Consider the following 25,331-nt stretch of genomic DNA (forward strand, 5'->3'; position numbering starts at 1 on the left):
TGGTCATCTGCATGTTACTGTGTGTTTTAAAAGAAGACTAAAGTGAAGAGTACAAAATGTTTAATTTCATTGGGGATACCCTCAAAGGATTCTCACTTTTTAGATTTTTTGTTTCCAAGAAAAATTACATATTCCTTAGGTTATAAACCTTTTGAAGTACAAGAAACAAGTACACATGCGCTGATCAGGACAGTACTTACAAATGATCTCTTTAGGCTTACAGAGCAGAGTCCCAGGGAAATACGAAGCTAGGTTCTGTGCAGCCTTTCAGCCCCTCCTTGGGTCAGTTTCCTGTTTAAATACTTTTAAAATTTGTTTGTTTCTTTCATCTCCCACTTCCCAGTCTTGCTTGATTCAGGGAAAACAGAAATCACTTGTGCTGGGGGAGGCTTCTGGGAAGCAGATTATGCATTTGACTCTGTTTAGTCGGCTAAACTGGGATCTTCCTCTTGAGACAGACAACTGTTGACATGGAGCTGGACTGGCATGGTATGGCTGGCTGACATCAGAAATGCTGCCTTCGCCCTGATGTCATCATGTTATACCTTCTGTTTGGTGCTGCACTGACAAACTCGGTTGTTCTTCCTACATCCTTAGACCATCGCAGCTCCAGCACATCACCACCATACTCTGTCGAGCTTCCCTGGAGGAAGAAAGTGAATTCAACAATATTTAAAAAAAAAAAAAAAAAGCTTGCAAAATTCATATTATAAGATGTTCTTAAAACCATCTGAGAGAGGTGAGGGAGGGAAGACAATGAAGAATGAAAGAGGGAAGGGGGACTCAAGTGACTGTGTCCTGTCATTCCTTCAGAGTATCCTGATGTTTTTAATATATTGGCCAAGGCCAGAATGTTTAAAAGTTATAAAGTATCTGCCCATATTCATGGTTGAAGTCTTTTGTCTTCTCGAGCTTCAGTCTAGGGATGTGTGTTTGGCTGGTCTTGCATCTCAAGAGAAAAATGCTTCCCACATGCCATCTTGTGCTGGGGAGCTTGTACTTCCAAAAAACCCCTTTGCCAAGTGTTGTTAAAAAATAAACAGAAGAAAACCAAAAACAAACCCCTGAAAAAATGGATTCAGGCACAGACTAGCTCTGTAGGATCTTTCAGCTTCTTCATCTGCTTAGAATTTGATCTCATGTGCATCTCTGGTTTTTGCTTAGATAGCACTCTAATCGTTGCTCCGGTGCTACAATTTTCAAGGCAGGATGTCCCATTTCAGATTCTACAGCAATTTCAAATACAGTTAGTTCACTGTAAATAACCAGTGGAATCGGTTGCTTGAAAATGAAAGGAGGTTCATAGCAAGAGCGTGTTTTGAAGTCTCAAATGAGGACTGCACAGAGCAGAGGGCAATGGGCCATCCCAGCACTAAATGGCATAAGCAGGCGTGAGCTTACTCTGTGACCATTGGGCAGAAGGCATTGGTGCTCTGTACGTCGAGTCCTTTCAGCTCTGACACCTACTAGTGAAAGAAAAGGTTTGCAGATCAAGTGCCGTCAGTGTCATTAGAAAAATTCTTTCATCAACTTCTTACAACTAATGTAAAACTCATAAAATGTTCTATGTTCGCTGCAAAGGGTGGGGGATAGGAACAACTTCTTAATGATTGAGATCTCTCTTAATGTTTGAGGTTTGTTTGGGTTTTTTCCTGCACCTGATGCTGGAAGATAAGGTGAAGGAGTGCATAAACACCCTCTGGTAGATGCTGCCTCCTGGTTCATTAGTCCTAGTGAGCTAGTTTCATTATTTGTCAGTGCCTTTGTTGATGATTCTGGTGATTTCAAATCTTCTGCTTCAGAAATAAATGTAAGCTATCCATCTCCTCAGGTTCTGTTTCTCTGCAGCCCAGATCATTAAGAGAATGTTCCCAGCTGAGTTACTGAGTTATTTTAGTGTCTTTGAAATAACAAGAAAGTGCCGTTTTCTAAAATGGACAATGGTTTTTTTCTAACCATTTGTCACCTTTGTCATCCTTGGCTGGCTTTGAACGATAGAATTCCACCTAAGACACAAATATCCCTCAACTATGCGTCTCCTAAGGTTGTGCTTCTGTGGCAGCAATTAACCTTTACTATTTGCTGGCTTATATTACAGTTATCTATAGTAATCCGTGGTTATAGCCATAAAGTTTCTGAAAGGACTTGTTAGTCTCTTCCTGAAAATGTTACGTTTGCTCTGTCAGTTTTTTCATAAAATATTTCCTCTGACTGAACAAGTGATGTGGATAAGGGGGTACCTCATTGACTGAGAGCAAAGAAAAGCAACAGGAACTTCAAAGCCAAGCACCAGTGTGCCTTGAAACAGAAACCATGGAATGGGTGGGCTCTGAAAGAGTTGCAGTTGAATAAACTGATGTTACTGTCGTTTCTCCTCAGCCTCATGAAAGACTATTTCTTTAAACCACCTATTAACAAGCTGAGCCTGAACTTCTTGGATCAGGATTTGGAGATGGCCTACAGGACGAGCTATCAGGAAGAGGTATGTTTCTCCTGGCGTTGTTTTCCTTCTGTAATCTGCTAAGCAACTGTCTGTCATTGTTTTTAACACATTTCATTGCAGTTGATGACAAGGGTCATGAAACGTCAAATGTGATTTACTACTTGGTAGTGCTGCCTCTGAAAATAGTCTCCTGTCAGTTTGCCTGTCTTGTGCTATACCCTAAGCCTAGTCCAGTGTTTAGGCTGGAAATATATTTTCACAGTCCACCAAGATACACTAATTACTTCTCACCTGCCTTTTCTCCATTTTCAGGTTAATGTTTTAAGGCTTTAGGCAGGCCAGAGAACCATGCTAGGATGAAAGGACAGGACCAAATGCTATTTGCCTTCTCATCAACTGAATTTGATTCTTGTTCATGTCACAGCCTCATGGTTATCCCTGTGGAACCCAAACCTGCTCTGAACTTAAATGTCATAAGTTCTGTAAGTGTGCTGCATTCAGAAACAGGCAATTCAAAACACTGTGTAATTGTAAGGAACAGTGAGTAAATTGTAAGGAACTTGGTTCCTTCTTCAGGATTCTGCACTGGGTGTGAAAAGTCCTTAGTCCTCTTGGGTGCTAATAGTATTGCAGGCTTTCCATGTCAGTAGATATTCCTGCCTGGTTGTTTTAAGCAAGATGTTTTAAGTTTACATACAGTGACATTAAGTGTCAGTATTAACTGAGGCTGCATTTCCATCAGCAGCTGAAAAGTTGCTGCCAAAAGAGGGCAATTACTCTACCCTTCTTGTTCCTACTCCTCCCTGCTCCTTCTGATGGCTCTGGTGCTTATCAGGCTTCCCTGCTGTGAGCCAGTTGGTTTTACTAGCCTAGCATAAAATATTCATGTTTTGTTTTTCTGTTTGGGGCTTTTTCTTTTTCCATCTGGATCTGTTTTTTGCTGTATTGAACCAGCAGCTCACAGAGAGGTTGGCAAGTGCCAGAGCCAGTGCAAGATAAGTGTCCGGCAGCAGGAAGGGGAATGGGCCCTTCCCTTCCAGTAGCGTTGAGCTATTAGTTTGGGCCATCCATCTGGCAGAATTGCATCGTGATAAATGTAGGTGTTGATTTCTTTTCTTCCCACTATGTCCTACATCTGAGGGCAGGTAGGATTTCTGCTTCTCCTGCTTGTTGCTTTCTCTTGATGGGCTGCTTTCTGTGCTGAGCAGCGTTGTCATGCTGTCCTTAGCTATTGCTTCTATTTGCTTGTTTTCCAATGTTTACAAATGAGACCTAACTTTTTTTTTTTTTTTAAACAAAGGGAAGCATAGTTGTGTTGCAGTTCAGTTTGTTCACTTTGTTCGGGAACTCCATACTCATCCTGCAGCACTGTTTTCCAGTGGTATCTCTCTGAATAAAGCTCATGAGCAACAACAGGGAGAAACTTCCCATGGGATACAGCCTGCAAAATCTGCATAAACTACAGAAAACAGAAAATCAGGCTCTTTCCAATGGAAAGATTGGAAAGAGAAGCAAAGCAGTGATAGTTAAGCGTATACCGATAGACCTGTTAATGGGGGTATGTAGGAAATTCATAGAAGGAGCAGGAATGTGGTCTGTGCATTTTGTTAGTGGCAAACTATTTTAAAAGTACTATGTAAACCTCCCTGGAAATGGGAATATTCACTCTGTGATAGTAACTCTGCAGCATTGGGGCAAGACCTGTTAAAGCCTTAATATTAGCATAGTACTGGTCCAAATCAACAACAACAACAAAAAAATGTTCTCTTGGGAGAGTGAAATGATTTGTCAGCACTGCTGGTTATTTAATTGCCTTGCAGTGAACTGTTGCTGAAAGTAACTTCCAACACCGCTGAATTTACCTCTAATTAGACAGTGCCAGCTGCATGCTCAGTTTGTGATCGTTCTCTGTAAGCAGCTCCGCTTCCCAAGAGCTTGCTTAGCCTGTTCTTGTTAGGAAATTAAGGCTCTACTTAACACTATTAGGGCATCTTTAATGCTGTCACTTCAGGGTACAGTGCTGCTTTCCTTAATTCAATTTATGTGACTCTCTGTGTGGAGTAACAGGGTTCTGCTACAGTTCAGATTAAAAGGTAATTTTGGCACTGAAATGATGCTAGCTGAATTTTTTCGGTTGCGAAGAGGTACAAATGAGGAACAAGTTCATTTCCCAATATTGCTGACTGCAGATAGTGTTCTGAGGAGCAAAAGAAATTTCCAGATCAAACCGGAATACTCAAACTGGGCTACTTCATGGTGATATTGGTAACATACTTTTTGTTTTTCATTGGAACTTGCTTTCTGTGGTCCCTTGGGCAGATATAAACACTCATAAGACTGGGCTCATCTGAGTAAGCCAGGATATGGAGCTCATGATCTAGTTTTCAGCTGGACTGGCCAAAGTAGCACAGAGCACAGCTGCACAGGCACTGGGGCCAGGACAAGATGGGATGGGAATGTGTGGTAAGGGGTTATGGAAGAACAGAACTTGGTGTCCTGGGCTCTGATCAATTCAGATGACATAGCATCCCGATTGCTGCTTTTAATCTGGTCTGGAAGGGAGATGTGAACTCTGCCACAGGCAAGTAACTGCTTCTGCAGAGTGGTGTTTGAAGGGTTTTCTTAAAGAACTGTTGGAGCCAAAACATTTATTGTAAGATCTATTATTGTTTTAAATGAAAATCCTTGAGGAAAACTTCTTATAGCTTTATCTGCTAGTAATTATGGGGTTTATGTTTCTTTGCATAGAGTAGGCAATTTTCATATGGTTTATTTCTGTATCGTAATATTCTGTAGGAATCACCCCAGACCCACGGGCTGCGCTGCCAGTGCCTTTTTTCAACACAAACTGATTCTCAGGGAACTGTGGTAGCCATTGAACTACCTCTTCTGTTTCTTGGTTCAAACCAGTGCTTATACTGGATTAATGAAGTGGCAAAAATTTCTGTATTCCTTGATTTGTTTTTGTGAGCTGCTGTTTATGGTACAGTTGAATTCAGCAAAATAGCATTTGCTCATTTTCATCCCTTCCTTCAATCCCTGTATTCTACACAGGTTGTGAGGAATGCTCCAGTGAAGACATTTGCCAGTGCTACCTTCAGCTCGCTCCTGGACGTGTTCCTCTCCACCACAGTCTTCCTCATACTCTCTATCACATGTTTCCTGAAACACGGGATGGTCGCGTCCCCTCCGCCACCTGCAGCAGTCGTGGTGTTCATCATCGCCATCCTGCTAGAGGTGCTGTCCCTTGTCATCTCAATTAGGTAAATAAAGCCTAAGAAAGTCTTGAAATAGCAGTGAGAACTAAAATGGTGGCTGGCTTGGGAACATTTTGTTTGATATCATCCCAGGAACTCACTTGGACTGTCTGTAATATTTGGAGAACAGTGTAGTGAAGCCAAGAAGGCAGATCTTGTGCAAAGAGAGGTCTAGAAATTGGAGGAGAGAAAGGTGACTCTGATAGAGGTCACTTAAGGAAACAGAATCTGCACGCCATGCCTGCCCCTGCTTATTGTTCCTTGGGATGCCACATGCAACTGGATATCTTCTCCCCTCACAGGGCCATCAGAGTGAGGGAATTCAAACAGAAAACCTTTATCTGTCCTTCAAGAAAAAAACCCCTGCCTTTAAATTCCTAGATGGAAGTACACCATTCTGGTGTTAAAACTGAAATAATTTATCAGGAATGCAAAGAGCAGTCCTTTTCTAAAAAAAAATAAAAACTAAAAATTGTGAAAGTCACATTGCATCTGTCCAGAATTAGTTTTTTTAATAATCTCTGTTTCAAGTCTTATGGGTTTAATATTCCAATAGTTTGTGTTTTCCCTGTTTGATACATAATTGGAGTTCAGCATTTCCCCCGAGTCCTGGGCTGTGTGACACTCAGCTGCTGCTTGAGAAGGGAAGGGGCACTAGTTTGTCTCTGCAGAAGGGGTGGCTCTGCAGGGCTCTGCTCGGCCATGCCAGCCCTGACACTGCCGCTTCGCAGCCGGCAGCGAAGAATCCCCAGTCCCTGAATTCATAAATGAGTCCCTGCCACCCCTGCACCTCAGCCTCTCCTGTGCCCTCGGAGGTGAGGCTTGGCTGCAGGTGCAGATAGCTGATATTTAACAGCGACTCCTCGTTCCTGACTCGTACCCAGTCACCCAGAGGACGTGTGTTCTGGATTTCGAGGACGCTTGCAGGCTTTAGCCCAGCATTTGTAACTAGTCGGTGAGCGGTTACTGTGCAGTTCCTACCTAACGTGGGGTTTCCCCCAGGCACACTGGAGTTACTAACACGTTCAGGTGTAGCAGAAGACTGCAGTTGTGCATGCATTCAGTAAAGCTCATGCTCTTCTGGGTGTGTTGTCTGATTTATACAGATACCACGTGTAACCTGTTATTAACATAGATGATAGACCTAATAATAAGTTGTTTGTTTGTCTATACTTGTGAGAGCAAGTTTATTCTGCCCTCCTCATCCCCCACTTTCACTGCACTTCCTTCTGACACAAAAGCTTGTTATAAGGGTGGTGTGTGGAAGCGTGTGTCTGCACTTGTAGTTCTGCAAATCAGTCAGGTATGTGTAAGTTCAAATGCTTTTGTAATTACAAGTTAGAAGCAATTCTGCTGTTGTTTCAAAAGAAACAAGAAATTGCAGTTTGCACTCTGACTTTTCAGGGTCCAGTTAAAAAGTACTAGATTAGTACTCACTGAAGCAAGCTTGTAACTGAGTGCATATAAATGTAAGCAGGCATATTTACATGAAAGCTGGCATTTGGGAGTAGAGAGGGGTCATTTATGGACAGGAGAGATGTTTTTAAGGATAATGTTTTTTTAGCAGGTGTAATTGTTGCAATTTGAATAGTATTGTACTTCTGGAGTCTTTAGAAAATCTAGAAATTCATAAAGTGTTAAGACCTGTACTGGGAGATCGTTGAACTGGTAGGACTGTTGTTACAGAGCATCCGAAACTGGATTAACTGATACTCTGTCCTCTCCCTTGCACCAGAAGTGCATGTTCCTCTTCGCAGAACAGTTTCTGTACTCTGTTTTGGGTGGGGGGGAAGTGTTTTTGTCAGCTTAATGTGCCCAGGCAGCTCTTTCATCGCACCAGGCAGGAGAGGTAGGAAGGCAGCAGTGAGCAGGCAGTCTGGGTTTGGTGGCCATGGCATCGTATCCTTGAACTTGTTCAGCTCTGAACAACTCAGCCACCACTTTGCAGAAGAGCTAGTTTCTGCTATCCAGGTATGTTTGGAGGAAATTTGTATTCGTTCACCTTGCAGGTGAATTTTTATTCCATTTTAGTGTTTTTCAATTCATTGTTGTTCCCACTTGTTTTTCCAGTGCTATATTGTGTTTGCCTTTTCTTATTTATAAAAAATTAAACATTTATAAAAAATTAAACATTTATAAAAATTATTGCTATAATCTTAGAAATTTTATATGTAGATACATAAGGTTTTATTTCAGTCGTGTTCTATAATTGGTGGTTTATGGGCTTCTTAAGGAAAAGGAAGATTGTTTTTTTCAATATGTCACCTGTATGGTCAAGAATTTGCAAAGTGGTTTTGTCTTTGAGCTCTTGTACGGCTGTACAGAGGTTTAGCTTCATTGCAGCACTATGTTGTTAAGAGCCATGCTCTCTGGTAGAGAGCCTGGGGCATTACCAAGGTGAGTTTAGTGGCTTTAGAATGTCTTCTTAACACTATTTGGTTTTGCCACTGACATTTCTAATATTTCCATGAGACTATGTTGGCTTAAAGCTCGAATTTTACTTTCTAAACTGACTTGGATGCCTCATTTAAAGTCACTGAGATTTAAAAAGCATGTGTTTCAGGATGACTCCTAAGTCTTAAAAGTATAATTTTTTTTAATAATAATTTTTTTGTGCTTGATTCTGATTTGAAAAACAGGTTGAGAAACATCTTACACTGTGTAGCCAGCCATCAAAACTCACATAGTCCCACCTGGTGTAGTAATAACAGATTTTCAATAAACACTGTATTGGAGGCGTGCAGGACTGTCTTTATCCTACTGGGCACTCGCAGGAGGCTGGGGCACGCAGGGAATCAGCAATTCCTGCACAGCTACTACAAGTGCAGATGATTGGTGGTCATTTTGCTGCATTCACTGGAGTCAAGCTGACCATTAATCTCAAGACCCCACAAATTCTCCTGGTTACTGTGGGAAATGGGAATTACCGGATGGGATCAGTGACTGCTGCCCTTCCCGTCAAACTGGCAGCTGAGGAGTAGGGATGTAGGAGTAGTCACCAGGTGTCCCTTGCTGCTGGAGCCCCTGTTGTGCACGTGAGAGAAGTGGTTTTCCTTTCTTTTGGTGGGAGTGTAGTGTCTGCAAATCACTCTCTATTTATGCCACAGTTCCAAGCAATTGCTGCCATGGGCTCACATTCACAATCTTTCCTCGACTAATGAGATAGAATTTGTATGTGGCTTAACTCTGATCATCACATCTAAGGTAACAGTTCAGTAAATCTTTTAAAAGTACAAAACAGGATCATCTCCGACCTGAGTAGATTTTACCCAGGGTACCTTCTTGAAAATAGCCTCATACTATTCACCAAAAGAGAGCAGTCTTTGTAGATGAAAAATCTCAAAAGCTTTCTGGTAGGTTTTCAGTTTTAAATGTAATGGCAGTGGTGTATTTGAGGGGGGACTTCATAGGAAAAGGTATCTAGTTTGGCTCGGAGGGGCTTTTTTGTTTTGAATTTATAGTATATATAGTAAATAGATAAAATACACTTTCGGGCCACTCTAGTCTCCACAGCCTGAGGCACACACTTCTGTACAGTTCCCTTGAGCAGAAAGAAGAAAATCATCTTTTTCCTCTTTAGATCCTTTTTAAAGTGAGGACTGCTCACTCTGACCACTCGTTATGCACAGAAACGGTGCAGAACTTCCTGTGCAGAAATGTCATCCCAAATGACAATCACAGAATACCACTGAGATATCTTAAGGGAGGAGATTGGACTACAATGCTGGGCACAATCCCAGAATTTCAGGAAAAGGGATTATTTTAGGACCAGAAAATTCTTGCCTAAGTTTCTCATTGTATTTTCATTATCATGATGCAAAACACCCTGTCTTTAAATCAGTCTAACTCTTAATTGAATCCAGGACTCAGCCTAGGAAGTACTCTCTACAGCTCTTGTGGCTAAGACCTTTAGTCAGCTGCAGGAGTGGGAGAGGAGGGCGCTATCACTGCCTGTACAATGAGAAACGAGTTAAAAACTTTGAAGTTCTAGAAGAGCAGAAGGCCTCATGGAGCAAAGCTTACAAGGGAGAAGGATGTTTTGATTCCTCTGAAGTGTCTGATAATAAATTATTGGAGTATCAATAGATGAGGATCCCACGGTTATCACAAGTGCCACTCCAAAATTAATTGTATAAAGCTGCACGCAAAAAATGGTGCTTCATTTGTAAGCATGTGGAAGATGTCATCGACTGTTCTGTAAATGTAGTGCAAAGAATGTCCATCTGCCCACTTGAAATGTGATGACTTTGACTTTCATGAGTACAGCTGAAGCATAAGAGGTCCTAAAGTTCTGCTGTTTTATAAAAATACCTTGGGAAATGTCATTGAGCATATGACAGTGTGTGAGATTTCAGTTGGGATTCTTAGGAATGCTTCTGCAGGAATACAGGTAAAAGACATCTGCCTGCTATTTTAGCTATAAATACAGGATTTTTTTTATGAGATACTTTTGACATCTCGTTCTTGTTCTCAAGTAAAATTTGTTATAAATAAGTTTGTTTAAAAAGAAGCGTTGCTTTTGATAGCATCCTTCAGTGAAGACTTGGATGAAGAGATGAGGCCAGAATAGGGGATATTTCAACCCTGTTCAAAAGAGTGGGAGGTGGGAACACTTGAGAAGTTGATTCACGAATTTGGAAGGACCTTTCTAGAGAGAGAAAAAAAAAAATCTTCTGGATGAAGAAAGCCAGTACAATCAAAACAGTAGAATGGGAAACTGCTGTTGTCTGACTAAGCCAAACTGCCCTTTGCCTGGTACTTCACCTTCCCAGGCTTGCTAAATTAACACCTGTGGTCTGTCCACAGCAGAGACCCTGTGGCCAACGGGTTGGATCTTCTTAAATTCCTGATGACCAGGAACAGACATTGTTCTCTGCTACTAGAGCTTAATGAACCCGTTCTGTTAATGTGAGTGATACAGAGCATTGATGCAAGGGAAAACAATGTATTCTGTTTGCCCTTATTTATTTCTAACATCTGTGACTTCGGTATTTAATATCCCACCAAATTGCTGCTATGCCAAAAGGTTTTGATTTGAACTATGGGAATTGATTTTAAACTGCCAGTAAATACAGAAATGATGGTAACATTCTCCATTACCCATTAATCATTTATGTCAAAGTTACTAATTTGAACTCCAGCTTGTGTAAACATCTCGGATACTTTAGCATTTAAGCCCTGTTGAGCTACCCACTGACACTGCATTATTTACTGATACTGCCCTGTAGCCATTAAATCTGTCTGCAGCTCTCATTGCTGTCTGGATTTAATGCGCTTCTTACTTCCTGCGATGGGAGGATTGTGCTGTACTCACAGGCTTTCGCTGCTTTGTGAAGGATGAGATTTCAATCATTTTAATTCCAGAGTGCAGAGCATTGCGATAAATACCAGACTAAAAAAAAAAAAAATCAACGCAAGAAGGTAAACATTATCACGAGAAATGGTGTTGTCCTGGAATTTGCACTAGCTTTTTTGAAACACACAGCTGCCTAAATAAAGAAGTGTCCTCATCGCAGGATTAACTGATTGGGTTCGCTGATGGATTTGTTGCTATAGTTCCCACAAGAATTTGTCCTGGCATGGAGGCTTGGCAAAAAAAAAAAAAAAAAAAAAAAAAAAAAATTAAAAAGCTTTCTGCACCATGGAGTCGCTGTTGTGTGGGTTGGGGTGAGAGACATGAGCTGCACTGGGTATGTGCCGCAATTTGCGTGCCACCGAGCTGGTTTCTGTGCCAGCCTACATGGGAGCGACATGGAAGATCACGCAGAGCGTGGGCAGAGGTGTCGCTGATCTGCCTTCGGAGAGACTGGCTTCTCCTGGCTCTCCACCCAGCTGCCGGCGGCGAGCACCGGCATGGAGCTTAGCCCGGGGAGTGCTCTGCCTTGGAGCCCCATTTGGTTTCCTTTCTCCCAGTTCAGCCTTGTAAATGTTAATCTTAATTCGTAGGCTTTGAGAGAATTGAACTTTATTTTTAGAGGCTTGAACCTGGGTGGCATTTTCAGAAGTACTCGATACTGGGTGAACTTGGCTGCCACTGAAGACGAGGATAGTTCTGTCGTCGACGGTAGAGGCAACTGAGTTCGGACAGTATATAACGCTTCAGAAAACCCAAGTCTTACCCTGTGGAGCTTTTTTAAGATTTCATTTTGCTTTATATACAATTTCTAAATTTCTGTGCTTTGTTGGAAATTCTTTTTTTATGATGGAATACAGCTATAATTTTTGGTGTAAATGGAAGTCCATTAAACTAGGAACTAACAGATCTGTGAGCACCCTCTCGTGGGGCCCTGGTGTATTACAGTGTTTTCCATCCTGTTACCCCAAATTTATCTTCTATGCATTTAAGTAAGATTTTAATATAGTAAATTAGAGAAGAGCTCTTGACACTTCAAAAAAATGCTTGAGGTTGCAAAATTCGCAGAAGTCTACACCAGAGAATTAAAATATCATTCATAAACAATACCTAAAGGTGTGGAATAAGTATCAAATTCACATAAAGAACTTTAAATTTATTCTGTTTTGTATCAGGCTTTTATCCAGTGTGATACCTTGTATTTTAGACAACAGTGTTAAAAATCAGTGGATAGCTTTTCTCTTTTAAAAGATATAGGCAGTATGGAATAATTTGTGTAACTTTGGAGATGATTAATTTCATATTTAGTGTGTGTTGTTTTGGGTTTTTTTCCCTAGCTGTGAGCATCTCTGTCCAAAAAAAGCAGTAGTTATTTACTGTTTGGGCTCTGCTGTAGTCCACTATTAGGATGATAGAATTACCTGCATAGACTGATTCTGATAATTACATCCATGCACATGTATGGATGAATTTGAAGCTAACTGTGCTACGTTGCCTTTTTATGTCTTCATAAAAATAATTAGAAACTTAAAACAGCAGTTGCAGTTTCTCTAGAGTGACTGATGGTTTTGAGCTTTAAGAAGGAAGTTATCCCAAAGATTTGTTTCTGTAGATAAATAATAGTTTTCTATGCAGCGTTCTCAAGCATTAAAGCATCCTTTTACCTTTCCTTATTCATTTTTAGCAATTAGAAATGCTCTCATTTTAAGAAGTAAGCTGCTCTCCAGAGCTCTTGCAGTTGGCTCCTTCAGCACTTCACAGGTTTGGGCCGTCGTTTTCTCGGCAGCTTGAGGCAAGAACCGTTCCTTCCCGCCTGCCTTGTGCGGAGCCAACTGGGTTGCTATGATAGATACCAACAGGCGAGCGGAGGAGCGTGTCAGCTGCCAGCTGGCCTCCGAGGTGCTCATCGCAACTGCTTCTCGGGCTCTGCTGCCTGCCGAGGGTGCCAGCTCTCAGCCCACACTCTTCTTCCCCTTCCCTAATGAGAGGGAACGGAGTCTGACTGCAGACGGGAACTTCTGTCGGGGTGGTTGTAACTGGGAGAACTGGTTTCGATTGCAGTGTAATGTCAAGACCGCATGGATTTGCACGGCCTCTGGGTGACTGAGCTGTTTGCAGGGTACACAGCCCTGCTTTTCAAACATTTCTGGTGTTATTTTAAATAATTTTTTTAACTCGTAAAAGCTTCCCCTCTCCCCACCTGCTTTAAGGCTAAATATTTATGAATGGAGAGAAGTCTTTTCTACGCTTCCCTTCCACGTAAGTGAAATTTGGATTTCAGTTTGCTTTCTCAAACCGCACCATCCCACTTGCTCTCCCTCCCTTTGCTGACACCCCTCGCCAGAGCAACCAACCAGTCGTCTGTCAGCAAAGGTGGATTATTTCCTGAAATTACCAACAGGTGCTATGGCATGTAATGTGCTGTGATTGCTCCCACAGTCTTAAGTGAAGGATTTGAAGTTATACTATTACAGGTAAATTAGATGTATGAAGTGATGCCCTGAAATTAATGCCTCGATCTGTGATGTCATTTGTTCCAGAATGGCGTTCTTTCTGGAGGAGGTGATGACTTGCACCAAGCGTCTCCTGGAGGTGATATCTGGCTGGCTGCCTCGACATTTTTTCGGTGCAATCCTGGTTTCTCTCCCAGCTCTTGCAGTTTTTTCACACTTCACCTCTGATTTTGAAACAAATATACATGTAAGTTGTCGAACTCTGTTTCATAATCTGACGTTTTGGCTCTAACAAAGCTTGTTGCTTGCCTGCCGTCTTCCTTCACCTCCCTCGTGCTTTACATCTGTTTGATACAGATCCCTTAGAGGGAAAGGGCTTTTGTGTATGATGAAATGCCTAGTTTGTTATGTAAATACAGTCACTTGCTTATTTGAAAACTCTCAAACAAAAGAGGAGAGGGATACCTGCCTACATACATGCTTATTTTTCTTAGACCAAACGCTTCTCCAGGTGTTTATTCTAGATAATGCAAGTAGTGTATCTCAGGCTTTTCATTGCATTCATTCTGGTTTTAATTTAGAGTTTGTCATCACAGATGCCGTGTGTACTTAAAAACTTTGCACGCACATTAGTGAATCTCAACAGCAAAACCAGTATTAGCAGTGGATGTTTTTTCTTTGCAGAGTTAGATGAGAGAGCTCTTGGTACATAGAAATGATTACTGTGCAGGGGCTGAAGGAATGGGTAAAGAAATGCAATAGCTGTCTTCTGAAAAGGAGCAGAAAAAAATTGGCGTATTTAGCCCAGCCACAGAAAGGTCCGCAGGGGATTTGGTGTCTCCTTTAATAAAAACTTTCAGAAGGGGGGAACAAGGGGTTAAATATTGAGGAGGGGGAAAAATAATTAATTTAAAGGTGAAGTGTAGCATAAAATCGATACTTAAAAACTGTTTGTGAATAAAATGGACTGGAACCAGAGACGAAAGTTTGTTTTTCTGCGAGTTTCTCTTAGGTAGTACAGTGTACAGTTCTTCCTTTCCAGGATCTTCAGGAAATTCTGTTTCACAAATCTCTTGCTATTTCAGGGCCCTGGGCGTAGGTAACAGGCAGATCCCCTCAGTCTTCCTATCACAGTTTATTACTGGGTGTTAGGAAGTGTTTGTTCCATGGGAATGTGTGGACCAGACATTTTTTGGTCCTTCCTGATTTAAACTTACATTCCATGGTTATCACAGTCACAGAAGAGTGTATTTGATACTCTTTCACATCCCATACTTAAAATCATTCTGCAGCTTTTCCCTTTGGTGAATGTTAGTTAACTAATTTTAAACTGTAAATATTTTTTCTTTTTTTCAGTTTAGTGATGGTCTTCCTCCCTCATGACTACTAGTAAACCAATTGTAGGAATGTTTTCCTTATGCTGAAGGGAGCTGAAACCCTTCAAATCTGTCCATTGATTTTTATCTCATCCCATTCATCACCATCCTTGATCGATCGTCTCTCCAAACATTTGAAACTAATGTTTGAAGAATTATTTTATTAGTGTATTCTCAATACCTGCAGAGATCAGGTTGTTAGCCTAAATGCTTCAGGCAGCAGCAGTAAGATGGTGGTGTTCATCACCAAACTGAGAATGAACTTTGCTTTCTTTCCTCTTGCAGGTCCTCCAGAGTCGTGGGGTTGTTGGCTCACTCTCCAAGAGATGTCCCAACTCGTCTTGTGCTCAGTGTTTCCACAGTCATGGAGCTCTAGGAAATGGAGTTAAGCTATAGAGGGTCAGGTAAGTGTCATATTTTACTATGACATGGTTTTGCAAAGTTTTTTTTTATTCATAGCATTTTATACCCTCCCTGGATATAAAATAATTAAAATCAAAATTAACGAAAACAGCAATGAAAAAAAAAAAACTTTCCAAAGCCATGCATACATAGTAAAACACAGCACTTACTGACCCTCTATAGGCTGGCTTCATGCTGGGGCATCACTTGGAGTGAGAACCAGTGCTCTGCCACTTTAGGAGACCTGAAATGGGGGAAAAAAGTAAGTTTAAATTATGGTTTTTTTATGGACACTTCTGAAATTCCTTTTATCCATTTTTGAGTCATTTAGAAAAACAACAACTGTGCTTGTGGTTTAAAAATGGTAAATTATGTAAGTTTTTTCCCATACACTGTGTCTACTTCTGAATCACATGCTTATTTGTTATGCTACAGTATTGCTAGTCTGCAGTCTCTGCACTTCAGCTGCAAAGGAAATTTAAAATGAGAGAGAATGATCATTTGATACTGTGAAATGCAGTATGTAGCTAGAACAGAATTCCATAATGCAGTTGTGGAGCCTCTGTTTTAGCTTGGATGATCATGAATATTCTTGATAAAACCAAAATTTGCATGTCAGCTTGAGAATTTTGACCACTGTAAGATTGTATCTTGGGGGAATAAAGACATTCTGGGCAATATATGTGTCCTGCACTTCCTTTTCTTTATCCAGTAGAGATGTGGAAAGGGAAAAGTTTTTTGAGATAAAAAGAACAGAAAATCTAAAATTGCCCTTTCAAATTGGCACAAGTGATGGTGTTACCAAGCATCAGTTGACAATGACTGATGCCTGCCTTTTGTTATCAAATTAATTCACCTGTTGCTGGCCAGTATGATGATGTCCTCTAATAAGTGTTTTTAAAACTAGGCAGTTGGGTGAAGTTTCTGAGGGTAAATGTGTTCCACATTTTTCAGTGCAGTGGAATTTTGACATTCAGTTTAAAACAGGCAGGGTCTAACCCCAGCAAGTGAGAGGAGGTTACCATGAATGTTTTATCTTTTTTTGGTTGTTTTTTTTTTGTTTTTTTTTTTTAATTTTAATAAGAAAAGACACTGAGCTTTTTGCAAAGGTAAGCTGAAGGTATTGAGAGTTACTGAAATAATGGTTGTGTAATGCAGTAATACAAAACCCCATCTAGGGAAAATTGTGACAAACTACCTGTGCTAAAAGTTTTCTTGCTCTCTGAAGGGAAGACCTCCATCTTCAAGTGCTGTCTCCTGATACAGACACTGTGAGGGATTACTTACTGTGCGTATAATACATACAAAATTAGATCCTTCTCTCTCATATCACACACTCTTTAATTTACGCTGGCGTTTATGTGCAGAAGGGCTCCAGTCAGGAGGAGGAAGCTAACTCACGCTCTCTCTCTTTGTTGCAGTACACCATGTTTATGTGTTGCGCGATTCTGATCACCATCGTGCAGTACTGTAACTTCTGCCAGCTTAGCTCCTGGATGCGATCTCTGTTGGCAACCGTAGTAGGAGCAGTGCTTCTCATTCTGCTCTACATCTCCTTGTGTCCAGACAGGTGAGCATCACACCTTAGCACTCATAGACTGTGTTTTAAATGAACAAATTTGGGTTTTTCTGCCTCTGAAGTGAGGGTCTAATGCATGGGATTTTAGTATCTGCCATGACTTTCTCCAGTGTCTCAATTTTATTTGGGAAGAGTTCTGCATTTTTTTTGAAGGATTTGAGGACCTCTGAAGGGCCCTTTCCTGTAATCTGTTTTGAAATTCTGTCCTCAACTGACGTGTTTCCAGGGCACCCTTACTCCTATCAGACCCATAAAATTGCTTTTCACCATTTGTTTGAAAATCTATTTTATTAAGAAAATTCTGAGGCGTTTGGTGGTGCCAGAGAGCCCATTTGTTTCTCTTCACACCTCTGGATTTATTTTTACCCTTGGGAACCATGTATCTTTCTTCTATCTCCTTCCTCAAGGAGTTTTTCACTGTGGAAGGCAGGTGCTTAGATTTAATAGGATTCTAATATCCTGTTTCCTTTCTCACTTTCCTGCCTTTTCAGAGGATGCTGCAAGACAGTAACCAGAGGAATCAAGTTAATGCAGTTTCTGTGCAATAACCTTAAGGCTTTTCAGTTTTTCCTCTGATAAGCAATGTTCCCCATACGAGAACTTGTTTGCAGTGTTTTCCTCCCATTTTCTTGCCAAGACAGTCAAGGGAGTCCTTCCAGCCATCCACTCCTATTGTCAAAATTTTATAATCAACTTGCACTTCTCAGTGGCTTAAGAAATACCCCAGCCTTTGGCACTCTTACCATAGTGTGGACTTTACAAGGACTTCTTATGCTAGATTATTCTAGTTCCTATTCCTTCTTCAGATGCCTGCTGAATCATGTGGTGAAAAATATGAAAAAAGCCAAAACAAACCAAAAAGAGTTTGAAGATACATGTTTTGTGTGAGTTTTTGTGTGAGCTTTTAGTCCCCTCTTCAAGTATCTTTGGTCTATTTTAATCTCGATCTAATTTATATTAAAAAAGACAAGGAGAACAGAAGTCACCTCTTATCACCTCTTCACATCTGTAATTTGAAGGTGGCTGTAAGGGTTGTAGGAAGAAAGTCTTTCCTTGGAAAGAAAAAATAACTTGGAACTGGAGTCAGTTGACAGATTGTTTCTAGATCATATTAGACTAAAGAAAAATCCTGTTGTCTGTCTGCAGAGCACTCGGGCAAGGAGTGCAGGACAGTTCTTTCTAGCTTCAGTGAAGGGAAATAGTGTTTAGTTTCTGGATGCCTCCCCTTTCTCGTCTTTGATTTGTCCCTTTGGTTTTAGTTGTCCAGCTTACCTAACATCACCTCTCCTTCAGTACACTGAGTGACCCTCTCCCAGTAGGAAAGCTGACTTTCCACCTGCTGACTTTTTCCTTTGTAACACTGATGCTTTCACTGTCCAACCACCAGCTTCACTGAGAAGCTAGCCCCAGGTCTGGTTTTTCAGGGGTGTTAGTGAAGAGCAAACGCTTGGTGCCATTTCTGGACTCTCTGGCTACTCTTCCATAATTCCCCTCAAGCAGGGGTTCTTGCAGCTCACTAAGCTACTGCACGTGTACTAGTGTGTCTGCACGGAGCTGGCGTGGCATAACTAGATGCTGTTTCACAGCAGAGCCTTTTAAAATAGGGTCATATAAAATATTTGTAGTACCAAAAGTCTTCATACAAAGGCAGGCAGTCAAGCCAAAGCATGAAAAAGGTATCGTAGTGGTTGACATCCCCTGCGTGGTCGTTTGAACAGACCTCTGTGCATCCATGTCAAAGGCATTTTGTTGCAGAAGAAAATCAGAAGGTTTGGTGCCATAATTGTAACTCCTAATTCCTTATTCAAAGACAAAATTTTGAAACAAACTATATATGTGATTACTGAATCAGCTTGTGCATAATCTCTGTATTAAGACTTTGTGCAGAAAGAAAGACACAAAACTTGGGATTTTCCTGCATTTCAACTTTATTAAGGGACTGGGAGGCTGTTCCCGAGCAGTTAATAGCAGTATCAGTTCATAGCATCAGCTTTTGCTGACTACTAAACGGGTGGTATGAATGTTAAAGAAACATTACCTTAAGAAATTTTGCTAATGATAGCATATTTCTGCCTGTGGTTTGAATAGCTGTGACCATTAATGGGCAAAGTACAGAAATCATGGAATATGTTCGTATTTCATCTTTTAAAAATAAATATTTAAAGTAATAAACAGAGCTGTTCAACTGCAGATCTGAAAAAGTGATACACTGAATTGATCATGAACAAAAATAATGCAGGTTGAATTAGTGAGACCCATCTTTTGTTTGTTAATAATCACTTTTTTGTTCCTCTCTTTTATCATTAGTGTGGGTAATATTTTTTGTCACCGTGGTAATTGCAGCTTTGTATGCATCACAGGCAAATCCATTCTGCAGATTGCTTTACTTCTTGTTCCAAAAGTAACTAATCCTGAGAATTGTAATACTTGATTGTGGTAGAGAAATTATAATGCAAGTAAACACAAAAATTGCTTGAACTACTTATTTTCTGTAATGGCATTTTCAAAAATAGGCTCTATATTTGTTTGGGTTTTTTTTTTTGTTTTGGGGAGGTTTGGGGGTTTGGTTTTCTGTTTTGGGTTGTTTTTTTTTTTTTAAATCTCTGCATTATGTGGTCAGATTAGATGAAGGCATAACTGGGTTTTAGAGTTCTGAAATTGCTTTTCCATGTTTCCAAGGTAGGATTGGATTGTTTAACAATTACTCGTTCCAGGCATCACCTTGACCGCGTTATCATCGGTTACGCTTTAGAGGTGCTTGCATCTCTGTCTGACTGGTTGCTTCTTCCAAGCAAAAAGTGCAGATAAGTCACGTTCAAACAAAGTTTGTCTGAAGCTGATCAAGTGTGCAATGCAATTATTGGTCCTATGGTCTAATAATAGAAAAGTTTAAAATGGTAACTGAAATTTGGGCAGGATACTTTGTTTATTGCTTTAACTTTCCTTCTGAAATCAATGCTTTTCTATTTCAGCTCCATAGAAACTTTTCATCTAGATTTGGCACAGAACTTCAGGTAAGCTTTATATAAAATTACCGTCATTATATTTAGGGATAGGAACATTTTCAGTCAATTATATGGAGCAAAGCTTTGTATCCACAGTAATACACTTGGGAATTCAACAAATTGGTTCAGCAAGTTGTGTTTAAGCTCCTTGTGTACGTAATTTCCTTTACAGAGGACTTAGGTATGATCAAAAGTCATCAGAGAGCTGATGCTGCAGTCACCGAGTTATGTAATGCTATTTTCTTTTTAAATTTGATTTCTAGGAAGTAGAACTATGGAGGCGCTATATAAAATAACATCTGTTTTTCTAGTAGTAGCAGTTTTTAAAGCATTATCTGTGCATCATGAGCTATTTATTTCATTTCCTTGGTTGATTTGCACCATTCAGAAGTGTTCTGAGTTGGATGCTATCCACAGCTGGCCAGGTGAGAGTTCCCTGTGGTAGAGGAGCTGCAGCTGAAAAAGCTGGCTGTGAAGCCAGCTGCCTTCATGGGGATGGAGACATGCTGGTGATGACAGTCCGGGTGCTCTCTGCCACACTGAGCTCACTTAGGCAGGATAGCAAGTTGTATCATTGAGAGCAAATGAAATTTTAGCCTGCAGACTTAAACAAGCAAAAATCTTTTCCTTGGCTATTAATAGCCCCTTATAAATATACACGTTAAAGATTCACTCTGGTTATTTCAGTGTTGAATTTCTCATGGTTTTATTGCAAGTTTTGCAATACCATTTTTAAAGTGGTTTTATTGGTCTTTGGTATTAGAAAAGTATGTGTTTGGTAATGACAAATTTGGGGGCAATACTGGGGCGATGTTGTACTTGATGGAACTCATGACCCTGTGAATATGTGACTCAGTAATTCATCTAAACAAATGTGTGTTCAGGAGCATGTTGCTTTTCCTGGGAGTGTGTATCAAAACAAAATTACTTTTTAAAAAATGTCGTCTACATGAATGCTGTGGTAGTTTAGAAAACGTTTGGTTTTTAAGTACAGAGAGATGGTAATTGTGCTTTCCTGTTAGATATTTACTCACCAAGAAGTTAGCACTTATTACAGTATTGGGGTTTTGGGGGTTTTTTTACATGGGTTTTCCTTTTTGTATGGCTTTGATTCATGAAAGATAACTTCATTTTCATAACAGAATTCCAGTTCACTAAATCCAGAATGGAAAGTTAAAGCAAAAAGAACAGAGGTGGCTTGATTTTTTGTAAACTAAAACACCAGAGGGAATTTGCTGAAAAGGCAACGTACGAAATATTAAAGCATGATGCTCACTGGAAGTAATGTCTTAGGATTAGGCTGAGTTTGGATCCTTAGAGGTTTATTATTAGTTTGTGAAATCGCCGAACCTTTTGTGCTGCTCAGAATTACAAACGTCTTGCCCAGCACTGACAACAGCTTAGCAGGCTCCTGACCAGCTGCTAATCACTAATAAATAATTCATTCTGCCTTAAATAATTGACAATCCAGTCTTCCATTCAGTGACTGTTTCTACATCATGATTTATTAGAAATCTGTCAAAAAATTAGCTATCAAGCATTGTTTGCATGCAAATATTTTTCTTCCGTAAATATATAACTTCTAACTCATGACAAGGAAAGGTAGGAGTGGGTAGGAAACCAAAACACGCAGTAGATGCTATTGCAAACAGGCATGGAGTGTGCTCTGCCTGCTTTGCAAATCCTAGCTTGCAATTTAAATGCCAAATAAGGCAGTGACCAAAATATCTTGCTTATTAAACATTTCTAAACTTAATTTTTAACTTTTTGTTATGAGATGCGATATTTGTATTTTGTCTGTCACTCCTTCAGGTGGGAAAAAATGTATGTATGTTGTGCATGAGTTAATACTACATAGCACTGCCCTTTCTGCCTGTTGGCAGCAGTTTTGTCAGGTTGGTTGGTCACTGTCTCTGTTTTAATGCAGGAATTGTGACAGTCCAGCATGATCTTTGCTAACAGTCTGGGCTCTGCTGGTCTGAAGCTGCCCAAACTTGTAAATTACCACAATTCTTCTAAGTGGTAGAAGTTAAGAGAGAACTAGGAGTTAATCCTATTCTGTTTCTCCCATTAATTTGCAACAGAATTTGTCTTCTCTTTTCAGGGCTTTTTTAATGTACATTGTTGTATACCACATTTCTAGAGTACTATGCAAACAAAACTTCCCCTTTTTCCTGGTGATGGACTAATAAAAAGTTGAAACTCCCTTATCCTAACAAACTTTTTTGCTGTTCCTTTCTCACTGAAATAAAAAAGGTTTCTTGCTCACCCCAGTCAGCACAAAAGCTTTTCCTGTGTTCTAAGAGGGCCAGACAAACTTACTTGTTTCGCATGCCTTTAATGAGGTTATTCCCTTTTCTTGATCAAAAATGGAGATAATTATTAATGTTGCCTGGGAAGTGAGATACTAGTAATGGTAATGAGGTCTTAGCACAAAGTTCATCTCTGGACTGTCCACGCTATGTTCAATAAACCAAAATATGGAATTTGCCTTGTTTTCCAGACTGACTGGTTCTTCAGCACAAAGGAGATAAAACCATAAACTTTGTCTTTTAAGCAGGAAATATTTCTCGTTTTCCTTTATTTCTTATCTCAGAGCAGGTAGGGTGTATAATTTTCCAGTTTCTGACTGCTCGAGGAGGAACAGTGATAGGCTACTCGGAGTGGAAGGCTAAAATTGCTTCATGGTGGGGGGATGTGTTTATATGCATCCACTATATGTTCTGCATCGAAAGCAGCAGTTTGAATTCCCTTTTCCACAGTGTTCCACCACTGCGTTCTTTTTTAAGATTTAGCAGGCATGCATCCTCTTTAAATATAGGAAGATATCCAAATCCAAACATAGGTTACTGGCTCAGAAGCAAAATGGCTTTCCAAAAATCTTTATAAGTGGAAAGCCATTATCTTTATGATTTGTGATCAAGCCAAAGGAGATTCTATCTCCGGAGCTCTCACTTGTTCCATATTCAACACACAGCCTGGATGAAGATGCCAAGTTAATAGTTAGGCATCTGTGCCAGGAAGCACTTCACCAGTTTGAGTTAAAGGAACATTGTCGGCTTAAGACTTAAATTTGAATTATTTTTAAAATCAGTTTTATCCTGCAGCACATCATAAAGAGTAGACCTTAAAAAGATTTGAGGGCTTGTGATCCTTTCTGTAATAGGTGTGTGGGTTGTTTTTTTTTTTAATTCTAAAGGGTAGCTTCAGGTCATCTTTGATAACTGATTCTGTAAGGTGATTTATAGTCCTGTAGGTCCTGTAACTTGGTTGCTGCAACATCCAGAAATTTGATTTCCAAATGAGTAAGATGTAATTGCTGCCTCCTTCAGGCTGGCATCGTGGCTTTTTGTATTCAGGCTTGTAGCAGTTGCCTCGTGATCAAAAATGCCTGCTCTGGAAAAGATACTGCACCTTCTTTTTTGAGATACTAACCCATTACCTTATTAATGAAATCAGGTCAGTTTACAAGTGAGTCAGTTATTTCACATGCAGATCTCTAAGGTTGTACACCCACGTGGGAAACAAGGTCAGGCCAGCACTTGAGGAGATGACTGAGAGCTTGCACACGCTGGTACGTCGGGAGTGGTGAACGGGAGGCAGCAGATTCTTCTTAAAAGGCAGATCTTGCGTTCAACACAAGCCACTTTCTGTAACGTAAAATTTGTGGTGCTTGCCTAATTCATTTAAGAGGAATTAAAGTACTTTGAGGAGTATTTTGTACAATAAACTGTAAATAAAAAGCCTTTAATGACTTAAATCCCTGTGGCAGGGTTGTTTGATGTTGGAACAGATTATCTGGATCAAACTTGTACTCTCAAAGGAGTAACATGTCGTTGCTCAGATCCTCTAGCAGATCTCTTCCCACAAGATATGGAAAATAATGGACTGTTCTGAAAAGAACCTGAGTCGTGCTCCTTAACTGAGATTCATTCCTCACCTTCTCCAGCCTTATTTATTTTCTAAGGTTTTTCTCTTACTTGTCCTCTGCTCATTTTGTTTTATAAACCTATCAAACTGGAAGGGTATTTTGCCACCTGCAAAATAGGTAGCAAGGATTGTATTTCAGGAATAGTTACTATTCTAGTCATTAATAACTTAGCCTTTGTCTTAGTCTCTGACTTGTCTTTCTAGGGAGAAAATGAGTAGGTTCATGACAGAGGTTATGTTGAGAAAAGTAGTTGTAAGGGAGAAAGGAAGGAGTCTTATACAGCAACACACCAGCAATTACAGAAACCTGATTGTGGGGACCTATTCTGTGAGTTGGGAGTAATCTCCTCCTTTCATTCTTCCCTCGTGTTGGTTTTTTTAATACCGAACCAATAAAATGAATATACCTTCACTTCTGGGAGAAATGTATTTGTGGCTGAAAACAAAAGGAGTAATTTCCAACATAATATGCAGTCTTATATTTAATCTGAAATTCAACCTGTAAGCTCTCTATTGTAAATATTTTACGTAGGAGAAACTCTTTCTCCTATAGGCTTACTACGATAAAAGCTAATAGATACAAAGACCATAGCATGTACAAATGTTATCGGAGATTGTGCACGTTCACCTGTTTCACAACTGTGCTATGTTTTTGCTTCATCGTGCTTTTCTGTCAATCAAATATTTGAGAATTGAACATTCAGAAAGAGAAACTGCGTCTGTAATACAGCTCAGCTGCTAAAATGTCTGTTTCAATTTCAGAAGTGGAAGCATGTCCCCCATGGACATAAAGAAACAAATTGAACTTGGAAATGTTTTCATGTGTTACAGAAACAAATTGACTTTTCTCTTCTTGAGCTGTTGCTACAGTTGTGCTTTGAGTTTTGATCTTGTTTGCTAACATACCTTCATAAGAGAAGTACAAACAGACACTGAGATATGCATTGCCTTTCTGTTTTTCAAGGAGAAAGGTTGATGTGATGCTTTCCCTTATCAAACCATCTCTTAACTTGAAAAACTTCAGCATGTGTCTGCTCATATCAAATCTTAAACTTTGGCATAAGTTTATAGAAAAAATTGCAGTTAAGTGACTCCAGAAATCACTGCATGCCAATCTGTCTGGGTTCAGACTTAGTTTCTAGGATTGCATAGGTGTTGTCTTCTCAGATTAAATTTGTGTCTTTGCATCTCCTCAGAAAGTTGAGATTGTAGACTGCAGATGTCTCCCTGTTAAGGGCGGTTTGGCACTGGAAGCGTGCTCCATCCGTGCTTCATAATCTGCCCAGGCAGTCGACGAATTGTCGAAAGCATTTGAAATATTACTCTCAATCTATGTGAGACATGAATTATTTTTTTTAATCTTGGCACTCTGAGAAACTTTCCATCTCCACCATAAAAAGCTTCAGTAGTTATAATGTACAAAAGATGTCAGCTGAGAGCTCCATGTTCTCCACTTCCATGCAGTTCTCCATGAAGTGTCTTGTACAGGGTTATCTTCTTCCAAAACCTTCATGTGTTAACAGTAAAGGCACA

At 40.1% G+C, this 25,331-nt stretch overlaps 1 protein-coding gene across 4 annotated transcripts in view; it reads left to right on the forward strand.

Annotated features, from left to right (window-relative positions):
- The window catches only part of ADCY9 (adenylate cyclase 9), a 95,813-nt gene that overhangs the window by 60,135 nt on the left and 10,347 nt on the right, over positions 1-25,331 (forward strand). For all 4 annotated transcript variants that reach the window (XM_074886384.1, XM_074886386.1, XM_074886387.1 and 1 more), the window contains 5 exons: positions 2,380-2,482; positions 5,498-5,706; positions 13,594-13,753; positions 16,706-16,854; positions 19,836-19,877. In XM_074886384.1, the coding sequence (XP_074742485.1) occupies positions 2,380-2,482; positions 5,498-5,706; positions 13,594-13,753; positions 16,706-16,854; positions 19,836-19,877 (663 nt within the window). The remainder of the gene's footprint in view (positions 1-2,379; positions 2,483-5,497; positions 5,707-13,593; positions 13,754-16,705; positions 16,855-19,835; positions 19,878-25,331) is intronic.

Source organism: Strix uralensis, chromosome 16 (assembly GCF_047716275.1).
Source record: "Strix uralensis isolate ZFMK-TIS-50842 chromosome 16, bStrUra1, whole genome shotgun sequence".
Classification (NCBI taxonomy): Eukaryota; Metazoa; Chordata; class Aves; order Strigiformes; family Strigidae; genus Strix; species Strix uralensis.